Here is a 26,347-nt window from a genome sequence, read left to right as displayed (position 1 = left end):
GATTTTTCCAAGGTTTCTATGAAGTAGTAGCCGGTGTTCGCCTGATTACATTGTGGAGCTGTTTTTTTAAGTAGGCAGAATCTTATTTTCAGTATTTACGCTTTATTGTTTGTCAAACTTATCAAGAGTTTTGTAACTATCAAAACCTTGATTGAGACCTATAAGTATGAAAAATAGCAAGATTCTGCCAGGAGTATGTTGTTTTATATTTTGATTTAAAACTTTGTCTGCTTAAATTACTACATAAGGCTTTCTTGTCCTTAGGGATGTTCGCTCTAGTATTTCCTCCTAGCTTTTTAAGTTTGAACAATTCCTCTTTATGTGGCGTTATCATTTCTCTCAAAATTTCAGTCTATGTGTAGTAATCACGTGCAATAGCAATCATACTATCATAATGCAAAAAAGATGTGGGCCTTGATACGAACTATACAGTCTATGCAACGTAATTGAAATGACATTATATGCGCCATTATATAATCTTGAATCATCTCTTGTTCTACGGTTCCTTCTATGGCGGGCAGCACAGCGGAAAAGGGTCCTGCAAAGTCATTAGACATTCAGTGCAACAAGATGCAAGTAAACTTCATCGAGAGTTAACTTCACACTTTTCTGACATAAATAGCCAAATAAACTTGGGAAAGAGCATGAGTTAGTTCCGAGTTTTTCAATGGATGTGTTATGTTTATTTACTCGTGATTGTAAAATGGAGATGCCACAATTGCAGCTGCAATTATTATAGATAACACTTGCATTACATACAAATTAATGCTTTTAACCAAAACATCCGAAGAAAGAAAAAAGACAGGGATAGTCAATACCTATACAGGTTAGTTTCTCACTATGAGTTATTTTGCAGGTTTAATACAGCAAATGTAATTGTTCCTGAGTCGTTAATTTAACGGTGAAAATATAGTTCTCGAAAATTAAAGTGAGATTACTGCTACAAAGAATTTATAAGATTCATCAGATGTGCTTACATAAGGGAATTAGATTGATCACGTCAAACTCCAATGATTTACGCAAGCTTTTTTTAATATTTTAGAAGAAAAAAAGCACTACTTAACCTTAAGAATAGGGAGCTCCTCGTGCTTATGACGATACTCACTTGAAGACTACGTACACCTCCTAGAAAGTACAGCAACACATTTGAATTTTTTTCAAATGTCTTTTGTTATCGACCTTTTTCTGGTATTGCTTATACCTGGCGATGGGACTACTATCATCCTTTACACTTTTGTGCAAGAGCAAATAGGTTTTATAAGAGGGTTACGTCTAATGTAATGTATGATAGATATTGGAAGAATATCACATATGCGCTTGACCCTTCACCCTGAATTGGTTTATACTGGGGTTCTTTGAGGATTCTAAGTAGTTAGGTTAGTAGTTGATTCTTTTTTTTGTTTCGTTCAGCTTCTTTTCTTCTGATTTTTTTATTTTTTTTTTTTGAGTTGCGAGAAGCTTCTTTAAAGGTTCCAAAGGCCTATATTGACTTTTTAGGTATCATCTGCTGTGTTTATAGTTACGACGATAGCCAACAAAGCAGTGAATAAGATAACTACTAACATAGCTGAAATGCACAGCAAAGAACTGGCTGGCAGACTCCGGAAAAGGGAAACCGAAAATGATTTAGCACCAAATTCAATCTCTTCTCCCGCTGAAAGGTTTAGGTGCCCACATCCTGAATGCAACAAAACCTTCTCACGCCAGGAACATTTGTCAAGACACAAGCTAAATCATTGGCCAAAAGAAATATATGTTTGTTCTTTCGTGCATCCTACTACAAATGCGCCTTGTAATAAAACGTTTGTGAGGAAAGACTTATTGATCAGGCATGAAAAGAGACACTCGAAGGTGAAAAATAGGCTAACTCGGACAAATAAAGAACAGGTTTCTACATTAAATCAAGAACTTTCTAAAAACTTGCCATACAATCCTAATGAATTGCCCATTGCTGTGCAGAATGGCACTTCTACCATGAACTCCAATTCTGTAAATCTACCATCGGTTACACATGAATCAAAGTTTCGCCCTTTTATTCAACAGCCCCAACAGCTTCAGCAACCACAGCAATCACAACAAATGCAACAAATGCAACAAATACAACAACTGCAATTTCCACAGCAGCTGCGGGCACCGTTGCAACAACCTATATTGCAGCAACAAATGCACACACAGCAATCAAGTCCTAATTTTCCTTCTTATGATACTCGAATAAGGAATAATGGTCAAAATGGTAATCAGTTTTTCAATTTGATATTTGATAACCGTACTAGTGCTAATGGGTTCGAAGTTGATGCATCTAATAACAACAGTAGCAGTAATAATCAGAATTTAAATATTAATCCAAATGTACAGCAACGATATCAAGACAGAACCTCCACCAACAGTTCATATCAACAGCCAATCCAGTCATTTCCCCAGGATCGGCAACAAGAACAATATTTTCAGCAGCAAAAGCTTACGGAACAACAACAACAACAACAACCGTTACCACCGCAGAATCCATTTACAGATCAATTAACATCCTCTTCTAGCGGTGCTAATTTGTCAATTATGCAGGACCTTTTTTCTACAAATTTCTTGAATAGCGATCCATTACAATCGTTCATGCAAGAACTTTCTGAAGCTCCACAGGTGAGTATTGATGATACATTTGCTGATAAGACTACAGTTCCCGCTAATGAAAAGCCTTTTCAACAAGACGAAAGGTTTCAAAATCCTCCGGTTATGTTTGAATTGCAACAAGACAATGTCAAAATTCCCAAAGCCCAACCAAAATTCAACGATAACCCTAGCACCTCAGTAAAAGATAATCTTTCCAGCCAAAAGCTAAACATCAATAAGCTAAAACGGAGATCATCGAAAGATTTAGGAGTAGAGAGCAATTTCTCTTTGAACTACAAGGAACAATTGCGCCATTCTATGAAAAGCGTTCCTTCTTTTTTCCATCCACATCCTTTAACAAAATATAAGATATCAAAAGAAAAATGCCAAGAATTGTTTGCTTTTGTTCCAGAGCTACGCTATGTCTCTATTGAATCTATACACAAATCATTAAAATCATTTTGGTTGAATTTCCACCCCCAATATGGTCTCATCCATAAACCCTCCTTTCATGTGGACAAACAGCCTGCGATTTTGAATCTAGCACTTATTATGACTGGTGCAAGTTTTCTAGGAAGCGAGTATCGGGAACAAATTAGTGATCCAATTTGTGGACCTTTAAGGTGGATAATTTTCTCTCATGCTGATTTTCAACCTCCTTCTAAAACCTACATCATTCAAAGTTTATTATTAGTCGAAGGATATGAAAAGACCAGTACAAATAGATATCTACACGAAAGGTCTTTTTTGCACCACGGAACAACCATCCAATTATTAAGACGAACGCCTTCTTTAGGTGGACATCCTTTAATGGTCAAGACTGGCACTAATTCTGGGGAAAGTTCAATTCAAGACCCACAAGAAGTTTATAAAAGATGGATTGATTTTGAAATGTTGAAAAGAATAGCTTTTTATGCATTTTACATGGACACTACACATGCTGTAGTGTTTGGCTATTGGAATTTATTCATTAATAGTAACCAAATTCAATTAACATTGCCTTGTCCCGATCAAGTCTGGGAGTCTTATGATCTGAGTTACGAAACTTTGATGGAGCACGGGTATGGAAGCACAAAAAGGGATGAGAATAACACATTCTTGTCGGCGTTGATGCAGTTAATGAAAAACGTCATCCAAATTTTACGAAATAATAATATGCAAAGAAACAAAGGAAATAACGATGACAAAGGGGATAGTTCGATAGGCTTCGAAAACACTACAAAGTGGAATATTCAAAGTCTTTTTGGTAAGAAGATTCTCCTGGCAGGGATAATTTCTATCTTGTTTCAATGCCAGGAGGAATTTAATGGTGACTATTTTATTACTAATTTCAGAGGCGGTATAACTGACCATTTAGGCCTTTCATGGAAAGATATTCTCTCATTTGCGATGAATTATTGGCTTCACGAAATTCAAAAAAGCTGCACTGACCTGAAATTATGTAGGATAAACACCCCATGTGAAGAAGCATCAACCGAAAGAGAAAGTGATCAGGATAATGGAGATTGCGAGAATGATGAAAATTTAGACTTACTTTCCGCCGATAATCCTTCTAATTGTAAAATACCCGTTATTCACATCTCTCAAATTGTCTTACGTATCCTGCATCACGATTATTATATATATGCGGGAGCACCTTGGAGGATGAACGTTCCAATTGGCCGCGACGAATATGATATGATCAGTCAGAGAATTCTCCAGTTTGCAAAAGATCCCTACAATGGTGGTGTAGCTGTTATCTATGCATTCCAGTTTTTGTTTGAAATGTTTATCATAAAGGAGAATAACCTTCCAACCATTGTGGAAAACTATAATGTGAACTCTGATCCTGTAATCACAAGGCCATATGCTATTGCATTAACTTCGCTCTTGATTTGGTCTTGTAATTTTGCATTACATGGTTGTGAAGTTAGCATATGGGATAACACGGATGACCCAAATGAGGAATCTCTTCAACCAAGTGACAGCAACAGTCCAAGTACAATTGGTAGCTCTAGTAATAATGGAGCAACAATTGCAAATAACAACTTAAAAGAGAAGAACAATTACATTCCAATGGAAAGTTTTGAAGTATATCTATTAAGAATGTATCAGAACCTGTATGTAGACAGCTCACTCGATGTAGTTAGCTTTCAGAATGAAATTTGGGCAAAAGCAAGTCTACTTCAACACATTTCTAATACTCACTTTCTATGTGGGATGATGCAGTTTATGAGAGATACTTTCAACAAGAGTTACTGGGATTTAGGACGCGAATTTGGAAAACTCTTTGACAATTGTTTGGAGAGAAGTCTAGGGAAAACCTCACCCACATGTCATAATATGTTTGATGTGTAGTTTATATTCTTTATATTGGTAAATATCATATTTATTGTTAAATAACGAAATAGTCATAAACGCCTCTGCAAAGTATCAGTTCCAAAAATGTTAAATAAAACTAGCGGTTTTTAGGACCTACATTCACATTTTTACATGGAAGAATGAACTTTCTTTATTGGCCATTCCAAAGCAAGCAGTTATGAAAATTTCAGTAGAATCGATTTAGGGGAGCACTGCGGGTATGTTGAAAAAATGTCTCGAAACCTATATGGAATCTTAAATTCAATCGACATTCAAGCAGAAAGAATAAACATTAAAACGCACACAAACACCTCAAGACGAATCTGTTTATTATATGTTAAGATTTGACCTTTAATTTCACCGACTTTCAAGCTTAATTAAGACCTCGCATTTTTTATAATTCTCGATATAGCTTAATACCTTCCCTTGTGGATTATATTTCATTGGAAAAGTACTCAAAATTCATACTTCAGTTTGAAAGTATGCAGCTTTGTAACCGATCTTAAACAATTATTATTTTATTATGGAACAAATCAATTCGAATAGTGGAAAGAAAAAACAGCAATTAGAAGTATTCAGATATTTTGCAAGTGTCCTGACAGACGAAGGTAAACCCATTAGATTTGGTAATGGTATAGTAGACATGCCCATAGACAATGGAGGTGCGCTTAAAGCAGCAAATCAAAAACTCGAGACGGATAAACCTATAGGCGAACTAATTTTAACATACGATGATTTCATTGAATTAATTTCAAACTCAAAGACAATATATCCCAAGTTCACGGATCATTCATTCAACTTAAACCAAGTACCTAAAAACGCGTTCGGGTGTATATTTTTTGCTATAGATGAACAAAACAAGGGATATTTAACTTTAAATGATTGGTTCTATTTCAATAACCTACTAGAATATGATAATTATCATCTCATTATTCTATATGAATTTTTTAGAAAGTTTGATGTAGAAAACTTTAAAGCCAAACAAAAAAAAGAACTCGGCAGTTCGTCATTCAATTTAAAAGCTGCAGACGATCGAATTAAATCAATAAATTATGGCAACAGATTTTTAAGCTTCGATGAGCTTCTTTTAAATTTAGACCAATTCAAAGATACTATCCGTTTGTTGCACGAATCTGTTGATGATAATTTTGTTAAAGATAACAAGTTGCTACTTGACTGGGATAACTTTCAATTTTTGAAGTTTTACAAATGTTACCATGAAAATGAAGAATTTTTGAGTTTGAATTCGCTAGTTACTATTTTACAGAACGATCTTAAAAATGAAAAAATATTCATAGGCTTTGACAGGCTAGCACAAATGGACTCCCAAGGACATCGTTTAGCTCTGAGTAAGAATCAGCTCATCTATCTTCTAAGACTATTTTATTCCCACAGAGTGTCTGCGGATATTTTTTCCTCTCTGAATCTATCAAACACCGAATTATTAAAGGCGGACAATAATTCTATTCCATACAATGTATTCAAGGATGTATTTTATTTGTTCCAAAATTTTGATCTTCTGAATCAGATACTTTATAAGTATGTTACTGATAATAGTTTGACTGAGCAAGATGTTAGAGAACAAATAGTTACAAAAAATGATTTTATGACAGTTTTGAATACCCAGTATAACAAAGTAAACAATATTGTTGAGTTCTCTCCCTCCCAAATTAATTTGCTGTTTTCCATTGTTGCAAATTCAAAGGAAAACAGGAGATTAAGAAAAAAAAATAAAGATCGAGATAATGAGCTTTTAAATGATCATCATTATGACTCAGATATTGATTCCTTCATTCATAATGAGTACTTGCATGGGGTAAGCAAATCAAGAAAAAATTTAGAGAGTTTCAATGACTATTACCATGATCTTTTGGATGGGTTTGATCAGGATTCTGGGGTTAAAAGAGCCTCCAGGGCAAGCACTGGTTTGTTTGAGTCCGTATTTGGAGGCAAAAAGGATAAAGCAACCATGCGTTCTGATTTAACAATTGAAGATTTTATGAAGATTTTAAATCCAAATTACTTGAATGACTTAGTTCACCAAATGGAATTGCAAAAAAATCAAAATGAGTCGTTGTATATTAATTATTACTTTTATCCAATTTTCGATTCGCTATACAATTTCTCTTTGGGTTCAATTGCAGGTTGTATTGGTGCAACTGTTGTTTACCCAATAGACTTCATAAAAACAAGAATGCAAGCCCAAAGATCTTTAGCCCAATATAAAAATTCAATTGATTGTCTGTTGAAGATTGTGTCGCGTGAAGGAATAAAAGGTCTTTACTCTGGTCTAGGTCCACAGTTAATAGGAGTTGCTCCTGAAAAAGCGATCAAATTAACTGTCAATGATTTTATGAGAAATAGATTAACAGATAAAAATGGCAAGCTAAGTCTTTTGCCTGAAATTATTTCAGGTGCTTCGGCAGGTGCATGCCAGGTCATATTTACTAATCCGTTAGAAATTGTGAAAATCAGGTTACAAGTTCAATCTGAGTACGTTGGTGAAAACATACAGCAAGCTAATGAAACTGCAGTACAAATTGTCAAAAAATTAAGACTGAAAGGTCTGTACAATGGTGTAGCGGCTTGTTTGATGAGGGATGTTCCATTCTCTGCCATTTATTTCCCCACGTATGCACATCTGAAAAAAGACCTTTTCGATTTTGATCCGAATGATAAAACGAAAAGAAATCGACTGAAAACATGGGAGCTTTTAACTGCCGGTGCCATTGCTGGTATGCCGGCAGCTTTTTTAACTACACCTTTCGATGTGATAAAAACAAGGTTACAGATAGATCCCCGAAAAGGTGAGACAAAGTACAATGGTATTTTCCATGCTATCCGCACTATTTTGAAGGAAGAAAACTTCAAAAGCTTTTTCAAAGGTGGTGGGGCACGTGTCCTGAGGAGCTCTCCCCAATTTGGGTTCACTTTAGCTGCTTATGAATTGTTCAAAGGCTTTATTCCCTCCCCTGATAACAAAATGAGAGACAGAGGGGATAATAAGAGATTTTGTATAGATGATGACACATCCAGTGATAAACTCACAACTGATAACAAGGATGAGCTCCCACAGCAAAAGTTTTATTCCGGGGATAGAAAGCATGCTAATTATTACTATAAAAGTTGTCAAATTGCGAAAACGTTCATTGATTTGGATAATAACTTCTCTAGATTTGATCCTTCAGTTTATAAAAACTTTCAAGAGCATTTAAGAGATATTAACAAGTAAAAGCTCTCTTTATCGGTCTCTCTGTATATGTATTTTTGCCTATTATAGTTTTCAAAATGGTATGCATGTTTTTAGAAAGGTAGAAAATTCCTTCTTAAAATCTCGAAATAGGTTACATCAGGATTTCATTATGATACATCAAATATGTAATTTTTGAAATATAATAAAAAAAGTTATTAATGTAAGTTTCTTTTCTACCCTTTAAAGCCATGTTTAACGCCTGAACCTAATGCCCTTTTTCAGAAATGTTCTCTTGCCTTTTTTAACAGTCAAGTTACAATAAGAAGCTAACGCAAGACAATATAGTACCGCCTTCTATTTTTTTATATGTCATGAAAAGAAATAAAAATAGAATTGAAATGAATATATATTCTTTATCTACTTTTGTTCTCCTTTTACGTCGACTTACATTTTTAATTAATGAATATACAAGGGTTCCCCGAATAGATAAAATTAAATAGCTCAATGATGCTTATATCCTACCAATTTTCTCCTACCAATCACTTCACCAATGGAATAAAATCCTATCAACTGAACACCATATGCACCATACTTTAACAGCTCGTTCTTTTGAAGGTTCTTCAAGCATGATAAAACTTCTGTAGGTTTCAAGGCAAGGTTAAGGCCTTGCTTATAAAGGTTTGAATACACTGATTTGAACTGGGCAACGGTTGGTGGTTGGAGACCCTCTTTTAAGTAAATCTCCTTTGAAATCTCAGCGCCGATTTTACCATAGTATAAGGCCCTTGATGATAAAAGATTCGCTTTAGAAACTAGCCTGCTTGCATAGTTTTGGATTCTGCTTAGCATAATGAATTGTGTGATGTTCTGAAGGATGGTTACCGACTAATTTGTCTTTTTAAGTTGGTCTGAAGCAGTGAGCTCAATAGTTCTTTTACTTTCTTTTTTCGGTCTTTAAATGAAATCATCCTTCGGGATAAATCTAGTGCGTTAAGCAGTTTTTTATTCGGCCAATCAGAAATAAGAAAAAAGCCGCCCATTAAAGTCGAGGATACAGTATTAAATAATGTTACAAGGCATAAGGATGCAAAATATACAGGTGCGCCATAAACGTTTAGTATTTATTTTTTATCTAAAAGTAAGAAAGCGTCAGACACGATTGTTCAGACGAATTGACCTCCTTACGCCCTCACCGAGAACAATAACCTTGTCTTCTTGTTGCAGTCTTGACAAAGCTTCTTGGATATCAGAAGAATCAACCCTATCTTGGGAGTGTTCGTTGATTTGTTTCATAAGCTCATTGAATGTCATTGAGTCTGAGGCTTGTTCCTTCAGGACGTTTGTAATTTCTCTTGACAAATCTTCTTGTAATTTTCTCTGAATAACAGATTTCCCCGTTTGTACTAAGTTCATGTCGATTTTACCAGTTTTGGGGTCTGTTGCATAATCCTTTATAGCTGACCTGATCAGCCTTACAGCTTCCTGGACGTCTTCCAGTTCTACGACGCTTTTCAATTTCATCTTGGCATGCGCTTCAGCCAAACGAATCATACTTTCCAATTGTCTTGTGGTGGCTGTAATTCGCTTCTCGTCGGATCTCGAATCATCACCCATTTTCCGCATTCCAACATAAGCACGAACAAGTTCCGTTTTAGCGGCCTCAGTTATTATTGGGTGTATGTGCTCCTTTGCATAACTAATATACATCGTTAAAAATTCAACTGGTAGCACATCATCCTGAGACACATGCTCAGGTTTGTCTTCCAAATAAAGATTTGTTAAGTGTTTAGCTAGTTCTCTGTCATTTTTTTCGTCAACTTTATCAAGGACGAGATAAACCAGATCAAATCTTGAAAGTAGTGGAGGCGGTAAATCAATATTTTCTGTCACAGGCAAGTTTGGGTTGTAACGTGACCCTATTGGGTTAGCACTGGCTAGAATAGAACTTCTAGCATTAAGTGTTGTTATAATTCCTGCTTTTGCGATAGAAATAGTCTGCTGTTCCATTACTTCATGTAAAACGGATCTTGTAGAATCACTCATTTTATCGAACTCGTCAATACAACAAACACCTCCATCAGACAAGACTAATGCTCCACTTTCTAAAACAAGTTGTTTTGTGTCAACATCTCTTGTTATATAAGCAGTCAGACCAACTGCAGAGGACCCTTTTCCTGAAGTATACACACCACGAGGAGTAATTTTGTGAACATATTGCAAAATTTGCGATTTGGATGTAGAAGGATCCCCACAAAGTAGAATATTTATATCACCTCTATAACGCCCACCCTTTGTGAAAGTCTTATTGGTACCACCAAAGAGCTGAAGCAAAACACCTTTCTTGACGTCTTCTAGCTCGTAAATACTTGGCGCAATAGATCGTGCCAACAAACCGTACAAGTCTTCTCTAGATGCAACTTCATGAATTTTTGCTAAATCTTGATCAGTAATTCGTCTTACTTCTGTGACCTCGCTATGATCCAGCTTGTTCTGCATTAATTCTTGTTCGATTGTGGAAGTGTCAACGTCTAACCTTTTATCTGAGACTTTTTTAACGTGAACCACATCAACATATGTTTTATATAACGATTTTAAAACACGTTGTCTTGAATTGGCTCTAATAGGGACAGATCTGAACGTACCAGTCACTTCGATACGATCCCCCGCTCTACAAGAATCCACTAATTCGTCGTACACACATAATGATATGGAGTGAGGAGTTTGTCCATCAGGCACAAAATCTGGTGTTTCTTGTAACTTAATGACTTGTTTATCTGCAAAGGAACACCTGTTGTGAATTAAAGACATGGAATTAGGTTCATTACAATCAATACGTTCACACCTGGCAGGTTCTTGTATAACACCCCTATCAATTTCCACTGCCATTGTGTGGTCACAAACATTACACTTGAAAAACGCTACTTTCATATCAGGGATAACCGGAGTCGATCTCAGGACAAGACCTTTTAGATTTATCAATTTATCAATATCATTTGGATTAAGTTCGCGCATGCCTTTACAAGAGCCCACATTATAAGGCCTTACTTTATAAAACTTAGTCTCGATTTCATCCAAATCATAATCTAAATGGTTATCTATTACCAAAGAAACCATACAGTCCTTTATGGTTTGGTCCATAATAGAAATAACCTCTTGAGGATAATTCAATAATTGGTGGTATAGCTCTTCCGTTTGCTTAAAAGCAAGCAGGTTTCGAGAATCCAAGTTTAAATTAGAAGTGCCAAGTTCTCTCATTTCATTAAGCTGTTTAATGTAGTATAACTCTTCGTCGCTAGTATTATTGATGAATTCTTCCCTCTCATCCAATATTTTACGAAATTTGTATTTGAAAGACATCAAAAAATTACGAAAATTAGTTGTACATTCCTGGATACTGACGTTGGTACCCCAAATTATCCTCAAGGGTTCACTGGCTTCTGATGGAGGAGCCGAAGAAGAAGTAGATGCCATTGTATTAGCGCCAGATCTAGTGTCAAAGTCAACAATTCTTCGTGGAGAAGATAGATCAGATGTATGAATATCATTTCTTCTCATGTGCATACGGTTTTGGCTATTACCGCCTAAAGAAGAAGAAGAAGTAGGTGCTGCTCTATCGCTTCTCAAATCCTGATAATATCTAGATCTTCCGGAAGCACTCGCAGAAGAACGGACTCTATTTTGTCTACTTTGAGATCGGAAGGCATCAGAAGTTTGTCGTTGGGAAGAAGATGGAAAATTTAGTGGAGAAGAACCTATAGCAGCTCTAATGTTACCATCCGCTTGACTTGAGTTCTGGTTATTATTGCGACCATAGGTGTCACCTTGTGATGAAGATGAACTATAAAATAAAGCTGGGGAAGAAAGCTGCGGTGGAACAGAATCAGGATTTGGCAAAACTGGAGAACTGGAACTGTTATCCTCTCTTGTTGGTGAGCTAGGCTGATGAGACATTTCGAGTTCTTGAGTTCAATAAAATTCTGCGTTCGGATCTACCGGCGAATAGGAAAATTCAATCTGGACGTTATACTGAACGTTGAAGATATTCTTAAAAGAAACTAAGTGCGTTAATGCGAAGTGCTTTTGTTGTCTTTTTTTCTCTTCTATTTTCGAGGCCGCGAACTATCATTGAATTTCCCGAAAGAGTAAATCAAGTGTTAGCGTTTTCACAAAGAGGCTTTTGAAGTGTTCCAAAAGACACAAGACGTAAAATATGCAGTTGATTGAGACAGAAATGAGTAATTTAATGAAGCTCGTGTGGAACTTTCCTTACTGAATGCGAGAAGTGTTGAATTTTTTGAAAGTCTGAGAAGGTTCGGCTATTGAAAATAGTATTGGGCGTTTTTAATAGGTATAGGTATACCAATAAATAATCAGTTTATCTGTACGTTTTTATATACTTAAGATCTATTCGAGTCACGAAGACGAAGTTAATGTATTCGCATTGACTCGGAGATTATCCCAGTTTTGCACATCTTTGACTTCCCATTTACGGGGTAAATCACCCTTTCCTGAACCTCTTATGGCATGTTCCTTTATAGTGTTTTTGATTGTTTGTTTACTGTATTGCGGCAGGTTCTTTTGTACTATTTCAGTCACAGTACCCAAAGAAAATGTGCTGTCTTGAACCTCATCCAAAAGCTGAAGTAAGTCTTTAGGGTTTGTAATGACTATTTTCTGTTTCTTTTCCGGACTTTGAGACTGACTAGACTTTTGTGTTTGTAAGTCGGAATTACTTCTTTTGGATGACACAGTCAGTGCTTCGGGTTCCTTAAAAGGATCAATTGGCCCGTCGGCTTCTATGAGCACTTCGGCTTTAATCTGTCGTAAGTATAATTTATTATCTTCTGATAAGTTTTCAAAATCGGATTGCAAACATATCGTTGGTATCAAAGGGCCTACATATTTCCTCTTGGCACTGGTTGGACCATCTACATCACTATTTTCTTCGCTCTCAAGAAATCCGTCAAATTCTCCTGCGCTGGGAATGTCTTCGTCATCTTCGTCATCTTCCTCTTCACCACTTTCTAAGTTGTCCACTTCACCTTCTTCTTCTTCGTTTACCCACTCGACATCGGAATCGTAATCATAATTAAATCCAGTGCCTTCCGTAGAAAATGGATCATTTACTGGTAAGGTAAAATCCACAGAGTATGTCCCAATATAGGGAGGTCTCACATTTTCGTAAAACTTTATGTACTTATGCGGAACTTGTGCAAGTAGATATTGTAGTTCATCGTCTGTTTTCTCCTTTAATGTCATTTTTTGTAAAACTTCAACAGCCTTACATTTGATTTTGTGTCCTTTAGGTGCCTTTTGGGACTTTAACCAACTTTTAAGCTCGTCACTATTGGTTACATCTTTCGTATTCGATAATTCGTCATCTATTTTTTTTTTGATATCATCCAGCTGCGCTTTTGTTAGTTGCCATTTATTACTAACCTTAACGCCATCCTTGGCATAGAATGGCAGAAAAAACTTCTCATAATCTGACTTCTCAACTACAGGCGTATTAAAATCGCTTACCTTTTTAAAGAAATTACCAATACGAGATTGTGCTCTTTCTTTAGCCTTTTCTTTTGAACGTATCTGCTCTTCTCTTTTCAGTTTTTCCTCCTCTTTTCTTCTTTTGGCCTCTAATCTTTCTTCTTCCTTCTTGCGTTTTTCCTCTTCCTTTTGCTTCTTCTGCTCAGCACGCTTTTGTCTCTCTTCTTCTGCCTTCTGCTCTTTTTTTCGTTTCTCTTCCTGACGTAATAACTCTTTTCTGTGCTTCTCCTCCTCACGCTGTTGCTTCTTTAGTTCTTTTTCCCGTTTTGCTTGTTCTTTCCTTATTATTGAAAGTTCTCTCTTGGAGGATGGAGAAGAGCTTTTGCTTTTTGCCTTTATAGCCAATGAATTTTCACCAGGTGTCTGTTTGTATGTGCTTTTATCATATTCTGTACCTTTGGTGGATGAAGAGTTGCAACACAATATGTTGTCTTCAGCATTGGCCTTCTCAGATCCTGCCCTCATTTCATCTGCAAATTCTTGAGTGGCACTTGTTATGGTTTTCTGCTCAGCGGTGTCCATCATAGCTCCATTGGAATCCTCGCTAGGGTCATCTAAGGTGATGACATCTGCCTTTTTTTTCGTCACCTTATTGCCTTTTATAGTGGTTGTGTTTTGGAAAAAAGATAGTATGCCCTTCTTTTTAGTATCGTCCTGTAAAGGGATTGATAAAGGATGTTGCTCCATTCTTTTCTTTACTTTTTGGTCTCTTCTTATCTCAAGGTTTGCAAAAGTATAAAGTTCTCTATAAAAATAATGAAAGAAAGAAATACTTCTCGTCAGGCAGTTGGCTCGAGAATGCTGGTATTACAGAAATATACTTGACAGGAAACTTACTTCTTAGTTAAGTCTCAAATCGACATGTTTAACGGTATTGCTCTCTTTTTTTTCAGTTGAAGCCTCTCACGCGTTTGAACGCGTGAACATGTAGTCAAGTCATCTGACACTAGCTAATTACTCTCGTTAAATGCATACCAGATCCACTGTGGTGAAAATCAGACCACTTCGAAACATTCTCTATATAAATCTTACCTTTCTCATATTCATAATATTCTTTGCTTTCTCTTTGAACTAGCTGATATTCGATACTCACTCAACTGATTTGATAAAGCAGGTTCAATTTGGTTTCGTATATAACGATAACTCCCGGCATGATAGGTTATTTAAGTGTAGATCACACACAACTTGATGAGTATGGATAGAAAGTTCCATTTAAAGAGGTTTAACAAAAAAGGGCGTAATAGAGAAAATGGGCAAGGCTACATGTTCGTTTGATAATTGCCATAGTGCAGTTATTACTATTAATGAGAACAATATAATAAACTTGCCGGAGCAGGTGCATAATCAGTTTAAGCTACTGGAAAATAGAACTATGCAGGATGCACCCCTGAGCGAGAACAACTTTCTGGTTGTTCCTGATGTCTGGGACTTTGACAATGTTGGTGTATCGAGGGAAATCCCTTCTTCTCTTTTAGCAGATTCGGGCAATATGGGTGAGTTTATTTTCGACTATGGTAATTCCAGCTGGAAAATCAAAAAGTGTTTAAAGTATTTGATATGTGCTGATTGTGATAAGGGACCAATTGGTATAATATGTCAGGTGCAAGACCAGGAGAATGACCAAGAAAGAGTTTTGCATTTACTAAGCTTGCGCAGTCTTGAGGTTGTGTAAATATTTTTTTGGTGTGCAACAGACCCAATATACGTTTGTGTGTCGCCGGGAAAGATAAATGCATTCAAGATTTTAGGTGACTTGCACAAATCACCCCGAAGCATGTTGATGGCAGTTATAGTTTACGTTAGAAGCATTACCTTATGTAATAATATAGGCATTTTGGACGAAATCCTAATGGATGAGCATTACCCGTTTTGTCCGAAAGTAAAACAAAAATTTTTGGAAAATTTTTATTAATTAAAGATTTAAAGCCATATTCTTTTGAGCAGATTTTTCTTTTGCCATGTGTAGAAGAAAATTATTATTTATAGGCATAGCTAGAAGAAACCCTATCCCTCGTTGGTATTATAGTCTATTCACAAAGAGGCAATATTAAAGAGTATTTTGAACAAAAGGATAACTGAACTAACTCTTGTAACAAATAATAATGGCTACTAGGACTCAATTTGAAAACTCTAATGAAATCGGTGTGTTTTCCAAGTTAACGAACACCTACTGTTTGGTCGCTGTTGGTGGTTCCGAAAACTTCTACTCTGCATTTGAAGCTGAATTGGGAGATGCTATTCCAATTGTTCATACCACTATTGCTGGTACACGTATCATCGGTAGAATGACCGCGGGTAACCGTAGAGGTTTGTTGGTCCCAACTCAAACTACTGATCAAGAATTACAACATTTAAGAAACTGTTTGCCAGATTCCGTTAAAATCCAAAGGGTAGAAGAAAGATTATCTGCTTTAGGTAATGTCATCTGTTGTAACGATTATGTTGCTTTGGTACATCCGGATATTGACAGAGAAACTGAAGAATTGATAAGTGATGTATTAGGCGTGGAGGTATTCCGTCAAACCATATCGGGTAATATTCTGGTCGGGTCATATTGTTCTTTGAGTAACCAAGGTGGCTTAGTGCATCCACAGACAAGTGTCCAAGATCAAGAAGAATTGTCCTCCTTATTACAAGTGCCTTTGGTGGCAGGTACAGTTAACCGTGGTAGTTCAGTCGTTGGTGCTGGTATGGTCGTCAATGACTACTTGGCTGTTACGGGTCTGGATACTACAGCTCCAGAATTAAGTGTTATCGAAAGTATCTTCCGCTTGCAAGATGCTCAACCAGAATCCATTTCAGGTAACTTACGTGACACTTTGATTGAAACCTATTCATAGATACTAGGTACTCCTTGGGGACATTCCCCTCCTTTCTCAAATCTGTTTGCAGTTGTATACGAAAGAGTCCCCATGTTGCAATAATCTTCTTACGTATATTTTGTGGTATTTTTTTGGTATAACAAATGTTTTTTTATTAGGTTTCTATGCATTTTAATTTTAGTTATATGTATATTATGTACTTTTTTTTTATTTTTTTTTTTTATGCTGTTCTTTGCCGTTACCGATTAAGTGATTTAAACATAATATGATGTAGTCTTTATGAGCTAAAAATTGTCATACCCTTCTAATCAAATCCCTTGCATATTACGGAGATTTCCAATAATTTTTCTCGTGTTCAAACAATTTGTTGGAAATTTTCAAGTGCCAGTTAGACCATAAGGGTCTTTCCCGTGAAGAACAGCGGCAAATATGAACTGTTTGATCTGAAAAATGTTCTTCATAAATACTAAGACATTGTGTTGTTTCTACTCAAATTAAAAAGATGTATCTCCACATAGAGATCAATAAACCCCAAGAGAAACCAATTGAGCATACAGTATAGTGCGTTAGGTCCTGGTGGAAGTGTTTTGTGTCGTGGTAGAGTAGTATATATATATATATATATATATATAATTACAGCGCGCTAAAGACCAATCATCCATTGTGTCCATTATTAAGAAATCAAGTCCTCATTCTTTATCAAGGAAATTTCGTTGCATCTCTTCTACGCACTAGTTCTTCAGATACGATCACCTTTATTCATCGTACTCACAGAGATGACCACAACTCCCTGGCCCTCATTGCCACACATACCCACCCTCATACCCACTCTCAAACTCAAAAAGAGTTTTATCAACAGCTAATTGCTCAGGAGGTTTTTTTTTTGCTCGAAGAATATCTCGTAGCATTGTCGAAACGTTGGGACATCGTTCCTTTTCGTACGCCAAAAATTCTTTCTTTATTGTTTTCAGGAAATCGTTGCAAAAAATAAGCCCGCCACTTCGCTTTCTGTGGTAACTCTATCTGGAGAGCCTGTGTCAGCGGTCTGAAAGGCACTGTTTCTAGAGAAAGTTCGTAGTGCTTGTTTGTACAAGGAGCGTAAAGCACCGGAAATCTTCTCTCATTGAAACTCTAAATTTGAACGGCATTTTGGTTGCCATGAGATACAGTTCCAAGGATTCTCCATATTATATAAGCGTTGGTTGTTGTCGTTCTTTCATTTTTTGCCTTAATAGTGGGCAATCTTGATTACAGAAATTATAGTTGTTCCTGACCCAACCCTTCTTTTTTTTTGTTGAAGGGTATCGCAAAGATTCATTACAATAAGAATCATCTTTACTGAGCCGTTTCCAACTTTTTTAGTACACATAAACCCTCGATCTTCAGCACTAAAAAATATGTGGAAAGCAAAAACTCTAGAATCCATGCTTTGTAGCCCAGTAAAATGTCCATCGCCTAACATAGGAGCCTCATATACACAATCTTCGAAGGAAATCTCTAACACGGTTAAAAGGGATGTGCATCTTCCACCATGTTCATCGATCATGCACAGCTCCCTTACTTCTGAAATAAACCAGGCCTCATTACCACCTCCTGCTTATCACTACGCTCCTTCTTCTCTCCACCAAACAGAAGATCCTGTATGGAGATCGAGTCCCAATTCTGTTATCTTCTCCCCGGTTATAGCATCACCACAACCTTTTCCTTTAACGTTCATTGAACGGCAATCTTGTTGCCCTATTTATTCGACCGCGACTTCCTCTTATACTTCCCAATCTGCATCTCCATCTACGCAGAATTTTCGAGACGAAAATCACAGAGTAACGGGCAATGAACAGTACTCCCTCCCGAATGTCCATACTGGGCAAAATCCTGGGTCCCTACTGTCTCAAACACAAACTGACTTGGATCTTATACAAAAGCAACTACGCGCTGTGGTGAAGCTACGGAAACAATGCCCCATCTGTGGGAAGGTTTGTTCGAGACCCTCAACATTGAGAACTCACTATTTAATACACACAGGAGACACGCCTTTCAAGTGTACTTGGGAGCATTGTAACAAATCTTTTAATGTCAAAAGTAACATGTTGAGGCATTTAAGAACACATCAAAAGAAAATAGCAAAGAAAAAACACCAGTAAAGGCATTTTATAGATACTTCTGTTTTTAGTGTAAATTGATGTCCGTGTGACACCTTTTTATTGAGGGGAATGAGTGTGTATATATACCAACTCCATAAAATGTACCACATGTAGTCATTAATCAGACGGACTAAGTTCAGCTTTTCAAGTAGTCACTATCGTTTTTGTTTCCTTTTCTACTATAGAATATAATTTCTTGTAACCAAAAATCAGTATGTTTCAAAACCATATTTCTCTGTGAACGAATTTGCATTCAGAATACGGTTTTTCAGTTATATTTTGAACGAAAATACTTTGTTTCATACAGTTTGTGGACAAAGGATTACGCTCAGTTAAAAAAGCTATATGCATAAGTAGAACGACTAGATCAATCTCTGTAGAGGCAAAGAGGATTGTTTTACTAGTATTGACTATATAATCAAATACAGACGATTTGAATTGGCCTTGGAGCGGTTTAGGATACAAAACTTCTTCAATCTCTTTAACAATGTGTTTTCTGTGAGTTCTCTATTTGTTGATAAGTATTCAGTCGGGTTATAGATGGAATATAAAGAGAGAGTGGAAATAGTAAAAATACACTATAACCATTAGCAAGAATAATTAATTTTTCGATAGGTTCATAATGACTTAAGGGAAAGGAAAACTGTAACGGCGCTTGAGTGTAGATTATGCCTCTACGCGCTTTTTCCTTTATTTGTCACTTTAACTCTAATATTTGCAAATAGATGCTGATTTTAGGTTGTGATAATGGCATCCTGGACTCCGATAATACGCACAGGATGAAACATAAATATGATTATGAATTAATCGTCTCTTAACGAAGGAGTAATGGAAGAAACGCCCCCTCTGACAAACATTATTTTACATTGAGGAGAGTATCCTCCTCGATCTCATATTAGTTTGGGAAGGTAATACATAAATATTTGTATCAGACCACCTTTAAGCTAGGCTTTAGAAATAAGAATCTCTTTTTAGGTGTAAAATCTTCTTTTGAATATCATATCCTTGATCAATACGTTCATAAAAAAAAAACAGACTATTTACTAGGAAAGATAACAAGCTTCCCAATTAAAGAGCAGTGAATCATCCAGGAAGTCTCTTTGTCCTTGGCCACGCGTTTAACAGTGATTTTTATTTGCAATAGTGGGGATTTTAGCAATTTCGAGATACCTAACAATAATATTGAGAAGGTACAAGCCATCAGCGCTCCTGTACAAAAATTAAGGAGTAGGCTTACATTGTGTTTCAGACTCAGAAAATAGATATTGAAGCTTCAAATTATGTAGCTATTGTAGGTTGGTAAAATGATTTACAGGAAGTGCTGATGTTCACTAGAGTGCTTATTCAGCATTCCCCACGCATAATTACCTTATAGAGAACCATCTGGTTTTTAAGCACGCGACTTTGGCGTGGGGTGCTTATGCTGTCATCTAACAAACCGCGGAGCAGAGCACTCCCAAATTGTATAGTACGAGAATTCTGCTAAAATCGCTCAATAAAAAAAAAATGTGGGCATGGGTTAGCGCGTCACCCCCAGAGAAGGAGTGGCTCTTCCCGTTTTACACTCATTTGAAAGTATACCAAGAACGACATCAAAATTCTCACAGCGCATTTATTTACGTTTCAGAATAAACCCAAAGTGGACGGAATATAGAAGACAAAAATAATTATTTTAGAAATGTCAACTTGTTCTCAGTAGTTGTCTTTGACTTTTGGCTTGCCTAAATATACGCTGCAATGGGCCGATAAGCGGGAGTGTCGGTCAGATCTGTAACGGAAAAAAAGGTAAGGCAATAAAAATCGTGAACTTTACCACCGCCATCAATAAATTAGTAAACTAAAAAGGACAGCGTAGCTTCTTCACACGTCTGGAAAAAAGTTGCGATCTAGTCAATTAATCTCCATAAATTTCTACAAAAGCAAGTAAGTGCAACAACATATGGAAGATCAAATTATTTGAGAAAAAGGAAAAGAGATATTTAATGAATATCATTTAAAGCATTATGATTCAAGTAACCCTCTAAGAGAACCATTTAGTAAACTCAGGATTTTTTACGCTTGCTTCTTAGTTTCATAAAAGAAGTACGTAGACAAAAATTAGATTTTTTTGGCGAGCTATTATTACTGACATCGAACCCAAGTTGTCTCAGTTATGCTTTTCTTATAATTCTTGAAAAGGCTAGCCAGGGGCTGTCGCCGAAAAAGATAGCCAATAGAGTTGCAACTTTCTTCTGTCTGCCTTGCATCCTCCCCCACTAACCTAGAAACAGAGGACAGCGCTGCGCGGAGTCACATATTATAAATCTTGTACTTTGCATTCTGTGCATACGTGAGGAATAAGCGGCATCTGTTGTGAAAAAAGACAAATTTCTTTTTTTCCTTTTCTCTTCTCAAAGGTAACAATCCCTGCGAGATTTCTAGCCGCTCTTCAGTTTCCGAAGTGAAAATTTTGAAGAGAAAAAAAATCTTATTTTCCCACACGCTGATATAAGCCTTTAAGAAGAAAGTGCACAACTGGATTAAGGTTTTTTTTGTATCATAGATTAATTCCGCCTACAATGTAAAATGTAGGTGATTTGATCTTTCATTTGTCTACCGACAGACCAGATTTGTTTATTGCTTATGTTTTTTCTTAGCTTAACTGAATAACCGCTTTGAAGCAACTTCATAACAGCCCTTTGGCTTTGAAACTTTCTTTGGTTGATTTTTATGACAATCCCGTAGAGCAGCTTAGTTGCAGGCAGACTCTTTTCTCAGAGAGGCGCAGGCAAGTTTCATGTATCCCTCTCTCGGGTTTTTCTTCTTTTTCAACAGTAATTGAGCGCCGCTATCATGACTTCCCACTGTGCCTATTATTAGCATAAGAAACGACCCACATGGCCTCAACTCTAAATAAAGCCGAAATAGGAATCTAGTATGTTCCATGTACCCTAGGTCTGACAATCATCCGTAGACAACCTTAATGATACAATGGAAATTTTGTTTCCTGCTACTCTCACAGATGTTGTTACGTGAGCAATATAACGTAGCATGAATACCACGTATGCGTCCTCTTGTATCGGAAACTTAAAACGCCCAGAGACTTTTCAAATTTATATTGGTTTTCTTCTCCGTAGGAAATAACGCAATGTGTCCTGTCAGGTAGCGGCCGATATTGTTGTTTTTTTTTTCGCTTGTAAACTTTTAATATGGACTGCTACCTAATCATTGCGGTACGAACTTTTCCATAGTTCTAATTAGAATACTGCAAAGTCTTAGACCCTTTACAGTAAAGCGATACGCTACACAGTGTGTTTTTCAGCTTTTGCCTGCCATGCATAGCCGTAATCAATAACCACTAATAATGAGGAGGACTTTTTAGGTTAGGGAAAACTGATTGGAAAATCTTTCAACACGAGGTGCAGTCAGGAACTCATAAACGATACATGTGAAAATCAATCCATACACATCGCGCACGCTGCGTACCTAAAATATATCTGGGTTTTACAGCAATCTTGAAAACAATCAGGTGATAAATGCCGTTTTCGGGGTTAAAGCACAAAATGACGGCAATCCTTTCTTTTCAGACTCGGGATTATCTTCTATAGGAAAAATCCTTATGGGAGCATTCAACCTTGAGCCACGAGTGGTTGCCGTTTACGGTGGGAAATAAGCTTTTAGACGGGATACTAGTTTGAGGGCAGATCAAGACGATCTATTTTTTTAACTTCCGCTTTAATTTCTACGTATTGTTCTGTACAAAAAACTCAAATAACAACAAAAGACAAGATAAAGAATGATGCATCAGGTTCCCGACTTATTTCCCTAAAGTTTCATAAGTAAGAAACTGTGCGAGCACGTCATTTGAAGCTACCTAGGAGATCTGCAGGTAGCTCGCAATGGGCAGTCGTCTACCTTCACTACTATTGCTGTATTGTGAGTGCCCTCTTTTTTTTTCCTTTCTCGCTACCTTGCTATATATGTGACAACTACACGTTGATGTTTCAAAGTATTTTTTATATGCCTTTCAGGGTTTAGCAAATTAAATTGACGATACATTGGTAGCTTTTTATTTTTTTCTATGGCTTCACGATAATTCTTCAAATATTAGTATACTTAAAGTTTTGAACTTCTTAGTTATAATTCAAGTTCATAAGCTAACCTCAAAATAGCCGTAAACTCCATTAAAGTAAATTATATGAATTTTTCCCCTTCAAGGCAAAGTTCAGAAAAGCAAGTATCATATACCGGTAAATCAAAATCTCCTAACATAGGAATGTGTACGATCAACTATAAGTCGAACCTTCCCCTGCAGGTGCCCACAGTCGATCAGCTGAACTCTGGTAGGAATACCCGATCATATGGTCATGGTGGCTACAATAACGAACGGGATTGTTATGATAATACGAAAATAAATCTACCACCAATTTCATCCCTTTTACCTAATTTTGAAAATGGTACACCATCTAGTGTCGATTCAAGGATTCAGTTCCCTCCGCAGCAAGTTTACCAAAGTATGAATGTAGTACCCATTGTTAATGAGGTTTACACGCCAATATCTATGAATACAACCCCCGATCAATATCCTATTTATTACACAGAAAGCCAGCAACCAATTCCGCATAACCAACCTGCTCATTTGACGCCCTCTGCTTCCTTGATGATGCCAGTCATGGTACCAACTATATACAAACCATTGGCACCATACGAGAAGGAACCAATAACGGTTGCACCTGAACCGAACTTCGCTACAATACCAATGACGGGTCATCCAAACAATTCCATAGAACTATGCCACAATAGGCCAAAGTCAGTCCCCCCCAAGTATAGCGTAGTTTCAAACATACAAGAGAGCAATACCGGTAGAACAAAAAGTGAACCTGGCGCCACATTGAACACTTCAGCAACATTTTCGGATTGGAAGAATGACAGCCGAATATCCTTCACGAAGCTGAGAAAGCAATGTCCAGTATGTGGAAAAATTTGTTCGAGGCCGTCTACACTTAAGACACATTATTTAATTCATACAGGAGACACTCCTTTTAAGTGTACTTGGGAGGGTTGCTCAAAATCCTTCAATGTGAAAAGCAATATGCTGAGACATTTGAAAAGCCACGAAAGGAAAAGAAACAAGGTCTTGAACACAACATAGGAAAAATAGTAGCGGAAAGTTTTTATTACGGTGGAATCTTGGCACTCACGTTCCAAGAGAAAGTAAAGTGGTGTTTAGACTCCATTTGGATATTTTGGAGAATCTAGGTGTAAGAAGATAAAATTAAAAGGGCGGGATCTTCCTTTTATTTTTGTTAGTATTCCTATCAAGTTTATGTGACCATAGGGCGTCATTGATTGTCCATAAACTCACATCGAAACATTTTAATTGAAGTATGTTACCTTTTTTATTGGGTGTTTTCTATGTATATCATATATAAGACAAGAGAGATAGATAACAATACAACAGGCAAAGTAAATCACATTTGAGAAATTTGATACGATCCGTAGATTAACATAGTAAAGAGCCCGGGGAAGACCCTTTAATTCAAGTTGTACATCGTTTTTAGCTATGCATCAATTTTTTCGGTTTTCATTTTTTTTTTTTTTTTTATTTTGAGTGTGTGCTCATTGTTATTTTCATCTCTTTTTCTCTCCAGTTTTATTTGCAACTTATGTTCGATCGACGTGCGACTCGGTCAAAATGATTACGATTGCCAATAAGGCTAAGTGAATTTAAAAAAAATGTTAATGGAAATCTTACAAGTTCCTCATTCCCCACTTCAAAGTGTTTAATTACCGGATTTTATTTTATATATTTGGCTGAAATGTCAGAAGTACTGGCTGTCATCGAACAGCCGAACTCAATCAAAGATTTCATCAAGCAGGATTCAAATATCGCATTTCTAGCTGGTGGAGTGGCTGGCGCGGTTTCCCGAACCGTTGTTTCACCTTTCGAAAGAGTTAAAATATTGCAACAAGTTCAAAGCTCGACGAATTCTTATAACCAGGGTATTTTTAGCTCTATACGGCAAGTTTACCATGAGGAGGGAATCAAAGGCTTATTCAGAGGAAATGGTTTGAATTGCGTAAGGATATTTCCTTATAGCGCAGTTCAATTTGTGGTATACGAGGCTTGTAAGAAAAAATTATTTCATGTAGATGATTATGGTGGGCAAGAACAGCTAACAAACACTCAAAGACTATTCGGTGGTGCATTGTGTGGCGGGTGCAGCGTGGTGGCTACTTATCCACTGGACTTGATCAAAACAAGATTATCGATTCAAACAGCAAATTTGAATAGTCTAAGTCGTTCTAAAGCAAAAAACATATCAAAGCCTCCCGGAATCTGGAAATTACTAAGCGAAACGTACAGATTAGAAGGCGGCTTGAAAGGATTATATAGGGGAGTGTGGCCAACAAGTCTCGGAGTTGTTCCATATGTGGCTTTAAACTTTGCGGTTTATGAACAATTGAGAGAGATTGGTATAAACACTTCTGACACTCAACCCTCCTGGAAGAACAACCTCTATAAATTAACAATTGGTGCTGTAAGTGGAGGGATTGCGCAAACAATGACTTATCCCTTTGATTTACTGAGGAGACGATTTCAAGTCCTTGCAATGGGCGGATATGAACTGGGATTTAGGTACACCAGTGTCTGGGATGCGTTGGTGACAATTGGTAAGACAGAAGGCTTTAGAGGTTACTACAAGGGCCTAAGCGCAAACCTTTTTAAGGTAGTTCCTTCAACTGCGGTAAGTTGGCTAGTTTACGAAGTTATGCGTGATTCAATAAGAAATTGGTAAGACAACCATGAAACCATGAAACAGCGAAATTGAGAGATAATATGATGAGATATAAGTCTTTCTTCTGTGGAGGGATGGCATTCTGTATATAACATTGACTTGTTTGTTTTTTCTTTTATATCGGTCTTGTGGCGTGAGCCAATCATATTGTACAAAGCGGAGGATTTCCGTATTTTATGATCAAGAGGAGGGCAGCTTTAAAGGCATAGCCATCTCCTCAAGAGCAACTATCACTCTTCTTAAACTGATGGTAAACTTGCTTTCTTTTGGGTCGTACTTATCTCTAGCAACTTCTTAACAACCTCTAATCATATTTAAAAGAAGAAAGATAAAAGAAAAATGAGACCAGCGCAGTTACTATTGAATACAGCTGTATGTAAAGGGCAATTTTCGTTCTACCCAAATTAACGTGTAATCGTACATTTGTTCTGACATGGTTCAGCATTGGGGTATTTTTGGAAACACAAACAATGTTGATCCCAAATGCAGGCAAAAATAAATAGAGTATTATACTAACAGAACAATTAGAAAAAATCGTCTGGTGGCTACAAAATACCTGTTGAATTGACACCATTATTTCTCGCAGTTGGTGTAGCTTTATGTTCTGGGACATATTTTACATATAAGAAGTTAAGAACCGATGAGACATTGAGATTGACAGGAAACCCAGAATTGTCTAGTCTAGATGAAGTTCTTGCTAAAGAGAAGGATTAAATGCCTCACTGATGACTTGTTATATTAATATCTACACTTAAAACATTTTTCAATAGTTGTCGGGAACAAATCGAAATATTATTTATTCTTCAAATACCTTTTAATATAACTAAGAAATGAATACTGTATACATGCCAATACCGCCACGATTATTTATTTTAGCACTTTCTTCAGTGATTTTTGCATACCACAATTTATAGTTCACAGAAT

At 36.7% G+C, this 26,347-nt stretch overlaps 11 protein-coding genes across 11 annotated transcripts; 8 read left to right on the top strand and 3 right to left on the bottom strand.

Moving 5' to 3' along the window:
* Positions 1 to 1,572: 1,572 nt before the first annotated feature.
* On the top strand, positions 1,573 to 4,941 carry SDD4 (Sdd4p; the record flags this gene model as incomplete). Its single annotated transcript, XM_056226273.1, has 1 exon — positions 1,573 to 4,941. The coding sequence occupies one exon, from the start codon at positions 1,573 to 1,575 to the stop codon at positions 4,939 to 4,941; it is 3,369 nt and encodes a 1,122-aa protein (XP_056080008.1).
* A 526-nt stretch (positions 4,942 to 5,467) lies between these two features.
* AGC1 (citrin) lies at positions 5,468 to 8,176 on the top strand (the record flags this gene model as incomplete). The annotated part of the gene is made up of 1 exon (XM_056226272.1): positions 5,468 to 8,176. The coding sequence occupies one exon, from the start codon at positions 5,468 to 5,470 to the stop codon at positions 8,174 to 8,176; it is 2,709 nt and encodes a 902-aa protein (XP_056080007.1).
* Positions 8,177 to 8,638: 462 nt separating this feature from the next.
* Positions 8,639 to 8,986, bottom strand: ATP20 (F1F0 ATP synthase subunit g; the record flags this gene model as incomplete). Its single annotated transcript, XM_056226271.1, has 1 exon — positions 8,639 to 8,986. The coding sequence occupies one exon, from the start codon at positions 8,984 to 8,986 to the stop codon at positions 8,639 to 8,641; it is 348 nt and encodes a 115-aa protein (XP_056080006.1).
* Positions 8,987 to 9,286: 300 nt separating this feature from the next.
* On the bottom strand, positions 9,287 to 12,088 carry MCM4 (MCM DNA helicase complex subunit MCM4; the record flags this gene model as incomplete). The annotated part of the gene is made up of 1 exon (XM_056226270.1): positions 9,287 to 12,088. The coding sequence occupies one exon, from the start codon at positions 12,086 to 12,088 to the stop codon at positions 9,287 to 9,289; it is 2,802 nt and encodes a 933-aa protein (XP_056080005.1).
* Positions 12,089 to 12,550: 462 nt separating this feature from the next.
* Positions 12,551 to 14,368, bottom strand: RLF2 (Rlf2p; the record flags this gene model as incomplete). Its single annotated transcript, XM_056226269.1, has 1 exon — positions 12,551 to 14,368. The coding sequence occupies one exon, from the start codon at positions 14,366 to 14,368 to the stop codon at positions 12,551 to 12,553; it is 1,818 nt and encodes a 605-aa protein (XP_056080004.1).
* A 562-nt stretch (positions 14,369 to 14,930) lies between these two features.
* DSS4 (guanine nucleotide exchange factor DSS4) lies at positions 14,931 to 15,353 on the top strand (the record flags this gene model as incomplete). Its single annotated transcript, XM_056226268.1, has 1 exon — positions 14,931 to 15,353. The coding sequence occupies one exon, from the start codon at positions 14,931 to 14,933 to the stop codon at positions 15,351 to 15,353; it is 423 nt and encodes a 140-aa protein (XP_056080003.1).
* Positions 15,354 to 15,783: 430 nt separating this feature from the next.
* TIF6 (translation initiation factor 6) lies at positions 15,784 to 16,521 on the top strand (the record flags this gene model as incomplete). The annotated part of the gene is made up of 1 exon (XM_056226267.1): positions 15,784 to 16,521. The coding sequence occupies one exon, from the start codon at positions 15,784 to 15,786 to the stop codon at positions 16,519 to 16,521; it is 738 nt and encodes a 245-aa protein (XP_056080002.1).
* Positions 16,522 to 17,900: 1,379 nt separating this feature from the next.
* On the top strand, positions 17,901 to 18,644 carry SMKI16G1810 (uncharacterized protein; the record flags this gene model as incomplete). The annotated part of the gene is made up of 1 exon (XM_056226266.1): positions 17,901 to 18,644. One exon carries the CDS (start codon positions 17,901 to 17,903, stop codon positions 18,642 to 18,644), a length of 744 nt encoding a protein of 247 aa, XP_056080001.1.
* A 4,177-nt stretch (positions 18,645 to 22,821) lies between these two features.
* On the top strand, positions 22,822 to 23,775 carry CMR3 (Cmr3p; the record flags this gene model as incomplete). The annotated part of the gene is made up of 1 exon (XM_056226265.1): positions 22,822 to 23,775. One exon carries the CDS (start codon positions 22,822 to 22,824, stop codon positions 23,773 to 23,775), a length of 954 nt encoding a protein of 317 aa, XP_056080000.1.
* A 667-nt stretch (positions 23,776 to 24,442) lies between these two features.
* On the top strand, positions 24,443 to 25,423 carry MRX21 (Mrx21p; the record flags this gene model as incomplete). Its single annotated transcript, XM_056226263.1, has 1 exon — positions 24,443 to 25,423. One exon carries the CDS (start codon positions 24,443 to 24,445, stop codon positions 25,421 to 25,423), a length of 981 nt encoding a protein of 326 aa, XP_056079999.1.
* Positions 25,424 to 25,762: 339 nt separating this feature from the next.
* MRA1 (Mra1p) lies at positions 25,763 to 26,137 on the top strand (the record flags this gene model as incomplete). Its single annotated transcript, XM_056226262.1, has 2 exons — positions 25,763 to 25,795; positions 25,952 to 26,137. The coding sequence occupies 2 exons, from the start codon at positions 25,763 to 25,765 to the stop codon at positions 26,135 to 26,137; spliced, it is 219 nt and encodes a 72-aa protein (XP_056079998.1).
* Positions 26,138 to 26,347: the final 210 nt, after the last annotated feature.

This window comes from Saccharomyces mikatae, assembly GCF_947241705.1.
Source record: "Saccharomyces mikatae IFO 1815 strain IFO1815 genome assembly, chromosome: 16".
Classification (NCBI taxonomy): Eukaryota; Fungi; Ascomycota; class Saccharomycetes; order Saccharomycetales; family Saccharomycetaceae; genus Saccharomyces; species Saccharomyces mikatae.
Note: the sequence above shows the minus strand (reverse complement) of the source record. Positions and strands in the feature narration are given on the sequence as shown.